Source organism: Haliotis cracherodii, unplaced genomic scaffold, assembly GCF_022045235.1.
Source record: "Haliotis cracherodii isolate W230 unplaced genomic scaffold, xgHalCrac1.p SCAF_7, whole genome shotgun sequence".
NCBI lineage: Eukaryota > Metazoa > Mollusca > Gastropoda > Lepetellida > Haliotidae > Haliotis > Haliotis cracherodii.
Window position 1 is genome coordinate 36,417,351 of NW_027266330.1, and position 6,655 is coordinate 36,424,005.

Below are 6,655 nucleotides of genomic sequence, written 5' to 3' on the forward strand. Positions count from 1 at the left end.
CAACCCCGCATTTGCCAATGTTTCAAAACCTGTCACGGGTGACCTATTCATCCGGCAACTTCATGTCCAGAAGTAGTTTTCACAACTGCCAATTCCACTTTAACTTCGCTGTTAAAAAATAAACTGGGGACACAAATTCCGTCTCGACCGCTCTCCGGAGTTGCAAAGTACTTGATACAATGTATAAGTGCGCGTTTTCTCAAATGTTTGTTAAATAATATTTGTGAACGACAGGTTATGATATGTTTCTGAGTATTAAATTTTATTGAAGGCAAAAATAGTGTTCTGTTTATTTAATGAATCTATTTAAATGGATCTACTTATGTAAGGTGAGTGGATGTGTAAACAGGAAGTCGCTAGAGGTCGGCTCTGTACTCGTATGAACATGACACAATGTTGATAGATTGATGCAATAAGAGGTATGTGTACCGTAACACTTATATAAGAATTGACCCTCACTTTGTGTGAGTTCATTTAAGTATGAACCTTAAGCTTGCTTGCAGTTTGGAGCTTGCATTTTGGCACTCACTCACATGAAGGTTCATACTCCAATGGAGTCACGCAAAGTAAAGGTCAATTCTTAAATGTTTATGATATACAGTCGAAATCGTTCAATCGACTATGCTGGTGTCATCACTGAGTTTTTCTTGTCCATTCACATAATTTCCACAGCTATTTGTTCTTTACGCCAAGTGGAGTCTGTTTTGGCAGAATATTAAGGCTTTTATGAACTAATTGGTTTTGGCCGATGGTGAGCTGACTAACTTACACAAAGATTGTCGCTATAAACACATGTGATAGTATTTATGTAACATTACCAAAATGATATCTATTAATATTGACGTCTTTGTAAGATAATTACAGGAAGTGCGAGTAAAATACAGTAAACTACGTTTATATAGAATTCAACGGGACCACTAATTTTAGTTCCGAACTTCGTTATAAGCATATATACAGCAAATACCCGGTACCCAAAAAACAGTTCGTTTTATCCGTCAGTTGGTTAGTAGCGTGTTCGTTATAAACGTAGTTTACAGTTACTGCTGAGAGGCTTCAAGGCTCCTGCGAGCGTTGGCGTGGAACAGACCCTCTGTATAGTGGACTGGTTGAAGATCAGGCCGGACGACCGAGAGAATGTCCCCAGAAACAGTCCCCAGAACGTGTGACGGACACTCGGGTCCATGTCAAAACTAGGTGACAACATCATGGATTGTTAGACAACGTCCCGTGGAAAACAGTAGTGTGTTGTTGATCAGTAAGTTTAGGCTGAGTGATTATTTCTCCTTCTACATTTAATGCTAACAAACGGACATGTACATTTTAACAGAAGTAGGGTCTTGAATTTGACTTGCAACTGAGTTGCAGCAATTTCATTGAGACAAGGAGCAGCACTGTTGCCTCGTGGTAAAGTATTCGCACATCACGCCAGCTCAGGTTCTGTACACAGCAGTGTGAGTCCCATTTCTTGTGTCCCCCGCCGTGATATTGCGGGAATATATCACTTACTCAACATATGATCACAATGACAATATGTTTAATATTTTCGCAAGGTTTTATTTCATAGGTCTACGTAATTGTGCATATCACCCTCAAAAGAGGCGGTTATGTTTGTCGAAAGAGACGACTAACGGGATCGGGTGGTCAAGCTCGCTCATTTGGTTGGTGCATGTCATCATATCCCATTTGCGTGCATAGATGCTCATAATATCGGTCACTGGATTATCTGGTTATTACATACCGCCGCTATATAGGTGGAATATTGATGAGTGCGGCGTTAAACACAAACAAAACAGTTCAATCACAAATTGTGCATGTATCATATCTGAATATGTTGAAAATTTATTAAATGAATAAATATCATTTGAAGAAACTGTCAAATCTTACTTAAAGAAATTCAGGCGTCCTCTCTTAGCCGCAGTGGTCCACACAGCCTTGATTCCACCTGCGTCAATTGTGCCCTGAAATACGATACACAGATTCTTTTAAAAAAGGCCAATATTTTTATCCCCACAGGGAACATTTTCATGCTGATTGGTCGAAATCGGCTTCTTCGATGATAATGTAAGTGACATATTATATTACAGGAATACAGGAAATAACATATATCTCGTGACTACCTTTCGTATCCCTATTTGAGGCGGTCGGGTAGCCTAGTGGTTAAAGCGTTCTCTCGTCACACCGAAGACCCGGGTTCGATTCCCGACATTGGTACAATGGGTGAAGCCCATTTCTGGTGTCCCCGCCTTGATATTGCAAGAATATTGCTAAAAGCGGCGTAAAACCATACTCACTCACTCAATCACTCACTAATGTCCATCGCAGGTCTTTTTTTCACATGAAGCCTTGTGTTCTGTGAGAAATACGAGGTACGTGTGCCCCCCCCTCCCCCCCCCCCCCCTCCCCCCCCCCCTCCCCCCCCCCCCCCCCATGCAGAACATGCACACATTATTAGGCAAACATGTATTTGCTGATACAACCGACCTCCGACCTCCGACCTCCGATCTCCGACCTTAAGCCGAATTTTGATAAATCACGCCTCCTCGGCTTTGGATGAAAATGTCAAACATTTAGCTCGGGCTTTTCCCTCGCTCGCGGTTTTACCTTTCAACCCAAATCGAGGAGGCGTGTTTTATCCTGTACTTACAACGCAGTTTCATGACATTCCCAGGAGGCCTACCTTGATGATGACGGAGAGCATGCCCGCAAACATCACGACAGCCTGAAAGACATCAGTCCAGATGACCGCTTTCAGTCCGCCCTGCAAACCATACACCCGTTCCAGTAACATTACTCATAAGGTTTGGGTCGATCCTGGTTCATACAATTTAAGATTAATGCTACTTCTCAGATATATTCAACTATTGTCAAATAACAATTATTTCTAAAGGTTGTTCCATGTTCTGGCGTTTATAACATTTCAATTTGACCCTTTTTTGGATAAAATACTTTAATGGACAGGTAAACCTTGATTTGCAAAGTATTGCTCTTGGTTCGTCAAAATAAACCGGTTGGGTTGAAAATTTTACCCACAAAATATAACATGTATGAATAAAATAGGATTGACGTATTGATAATTATTTTTGAGAATTAGTGGTCATTTCTCACCATGGCTGTGTATACAATAGCGGCAGCTGCAACCAGGAAGATGGACCCTGTTTGGGGAAATCCCGTCACTATAAATAGAACAAGATTTTATTCCTTCAAGATTTTACAACTGTCCGGTCAAGGTGCCGGCACGTTATTTTGGCGCGGAAAACGTATGCTTGCTACCTTATCTTAGAGATGACAGGGGCGAAATATGCATTGTAGCAGAAAAGAAATTGTTTACACCTTTGAAAAAGCAAATTCTTTTACACATAAAAAAGCACAATTTGTTTATAAGTACTAGTAAACCTCATATTTTCTATCTTCGCAGTGAATTATTCATTCATGATATTTATTGTCTAACATGAAAATCGGAATCTTTACGCACTTTCGGATTTTAGTGGTAGATGTTTTGTGACGTAAGCAAACCCTGCTCTCAAAATTATTCTAATTATAACGATAGGTCGGCTCGCGTTAAAATATTAAAATATACATGACCATCACATACTGTAATAACACACATAAGTAATATTATCGATATATGTATATGTATATTACTCATAATTTTTTTTAACACATAAATAACTAATATTTGTTACAGATAAAATCTCACATAAACGGTCCCAAAGTGCAGGAAATAGCCTTAATATATTTTTTTTTAAATTCCGGGTGGCATGCCCCCAGACCCGGCCGTTTTGCGTCTTCGTAACATTGGTTTTGCTTTCACTTAAAACTGCCCTTGTTGCGCCCTTGGATGGAATGTGTTCTTGTATGAGGTCACTGATATATTTGGGTGCAATGAGTGCGTTATATTTCAGCAACATGACGTCATGTCGGCGCAATGTTGGAGGAAAGTCTGAACTGTCTGAATGCAGGTTTGAGAAGTTTACAACTTTGCTGGAACCCATGAACACGGGTATGGTGTGGCGAGCACAATATAATCAGGACGAATCTATATTCGGGGCCGCGATTCGCTCTGCAGAGTTACGTCACTTAGGCACGCCAGAAACCTATGATTGTGGGTTCGAATCCAGGTTCGCCCCGATTATGTTTCTAGGTTTGTGATCAGCACCATATCCGCGCTCGTGGGTTTCACCGAAGTGGTAAACGTCTTAGACCTGACTCACTTCGGGCTTTCCTCCCACATGAAGTTGACACGCCGTGATATGACTGGAATACTGTTACAAGCGGCGTTAAACCCCTCTCTCTCACACACACACTCATCTTTATTCGTCGCTAGCAGGGCGAGAATGATGGCTGGACAATTCGTTTCTTCCCTGTCATAGATTAATTAATAAACAACATTATAACCATAGCACTTTTGTTCAGATAATTTAATGTTTTCAAACATACACGTACCTGCCTCCAGTGCTATAGCTGGGCCAAACATCACCACGCCCATGTAGAAAACCTGGAATGGCATAATAGTTTGAACTTGGGTGAGATGTTTGATTTGATGTTTCTTGTTTAAGGACGGATTCAGAAATATTCGATCTATATAACGGCGGGGTGAGAACAATTGAGTCTGGACCTGACAAGCCAGTAATTGATAACATAAGCGACGACAAGCATCAACAAAGTCACCGAGCTTGACCACCCGATCCTGTTAGTCCCCTCTTACAATAGGTAAAGTTACCTCTTACGGCAAGCATGGGCTGCTGGTGATTGCACTTATTTTGCGACGTGCATGCACGTGCGTGTGTGGCTGCGTGCACTAGTCCGGATCAATGCATATTTGATAGTGCTAGCCCGCTGAGATACGATGGCGCAGTTTCACAAAAAATCTGCCTAGTCACAGTCTATTGACTGCACCGCTCCACTCTAGTCACAGTCTAGTGACTGCACCGCTCCCCTCTAGTCACAGTCTAGTGACTGGACCGCTCCCCTCTAGTCACAGTCTAGTGACGGCACCATTCCACTCTAGTCACAGTCTAGTGACGGCACCGCTCCCCTCTAGTCACAGTCTAGTGACGGCACCGCTCCCCTCTAGTCACAGTCTAGTGACTGCACCGCTCCCCTCTAGTCACAGTCTAGTGACGGCACCGTTCCACTCTAGTCACAGTCTAGTGACGGCACCACTCCCCTCTAGTCACAATCTAGTGACTGCACCGCTTCACTCTAGTCACAGTCTAGTGACTGAACCGCTCCCCTCTAGTAACAGTCTAGTAACGGCACCGCCCCCCCCCCCCCCCCCCCCGAATGACAAAATATAAACATAATTATTATGAGATTTAATTTTGAAATTGCATTATTGTAGTTTGTATATGTTGATAAGCTGCTACTATAACCCAGAAATTAGCGTATGGATCGTTCCTATACGTATCTGTCCGTACTTACGTATGATAGAACGCCAAGGGTAGTTCCCAGTTGACGGATCGTACGTGATTTAAACCGCCCATCCAAATACTGAAAACATAAAATAAATATATAAGTGATTCAGGTGAAGTAAACCTTAATACAATTTTAAGTACTCATTAAATACTCTTATATTCATATTGCTTTTCACTCTTTACGTACGTAATGGAGATGAGTGATTGAGTGATTACTGCACTGTCAAATCTGATTAAACATCACAAGTTTTACAGACCGCCTCCTTAGTGTAGTGGTAGAGCGTCCGCCTGGAGAGCGGAAGATCCGGGGTTCAATCCCAAAAGACGTTAAAAGATGGTACTTGTTGTTACCCTGTCTGGCGCTCGGCATTCAGTGGCTAAATAAGAACTGGTCGGCTCGGAATCAGTGTACTGTGTCTGAGTTCGGTATTCATGTTAAACTGTGGCATGGTATCTCAGTGAACTAGCACTATAAATCGGCATCAGTCCGGACTAGTACAAGCAGCCACACACACACACGTGTATGCACGTCGCTATATAAGTGCAATAATCTTGGACGCGACGTTAACCCCATTTCACCTCAACTCACATGTTTGATTCCAGTACGATAACTAATTACGTGATGATCTGACAACCCCTCCAAGGACGGAAGCCATAATGTGATCGCCCAGTCTAAATAAATGATACATGGGTTCTTGAGCAACAATGTAATGGTGCGGCTGTTATTATTTACATTCGGAACTGATGGTTTTACTTTCTTTGCGAGATACACAATGCAGGTCTCATACCGAGATTCGATGCTGATTGGCTGATTGGAAAGAATTCCTGACGCGTCTAAACTAGTTCCGCTGTATTAATCTGAACTTACCTCGTAAGCGCTTGTAAGTCTCAGGGGATGAATCAGTGGTATCATCAACACCCTGCATATCAGAAATGCCGCCATGAAACCAAAAAGAGCTATAAAAAGCTGAGCTCCATATACGTATACTTCTGCCGGATAGCCCAGCATCATGATCGACGACTCAAACGACACCATGAGCGACACAGCGACGGGGAGAAACTTCATGGCACGTCCTCCGACCAGAAACTCGGATGTTGTTCGCTGACGTCCGCCAGACATGGCAAAGTAAAGTCCTATGCCGAGCGAGATGAGGATGGTGGCGCCGAACACCACGTAGTCAACGATGTGGAAGCTGAGTCTGCTGGCCATTTTAATTCGTTTCTCTTCCTATCGATCCAAG

At 42.6% G+C, this 6,655-nt stretch overlaps 1 protein-coding gene across 1 annotated transcript in view; it reads right to left on the reverse strand.

Moving 5' to 3' along the window:
• Positions 1-6,340, reverse strand: part of LOC139447522 (uncharacterized) — a 50,593-nt gene extending 44,253 nt beyond the window's left edge. Inside the window, exons 1-5 of the mRNA XM_071228929.1 lie at positions 6,283-6,340; positions 3,106-3,173; positions 2,678-2,758; positions 1,885-1,958; positions 1,053-1,190 (exon numbers count right to left, since the gene is read on the reverse strand). Coding sequence (XP_071085030.1) covers positions 1,053-1,190; positions 1,885-1,958; positions 2,678-2,758; positions 3,106-3,173; positions 6,283-6,340 — 419 coding nt within the window. The remainder of the gene's footprint in view (positions 1-1,052; positions 1,191-1,884; positions 1,959-2,677; positions 2,759-3,105; positions 3,174-6,282) is intronic.
• Between the last annotated feature and the right edge of the window lie 315 nt (positions 6,341-6,655).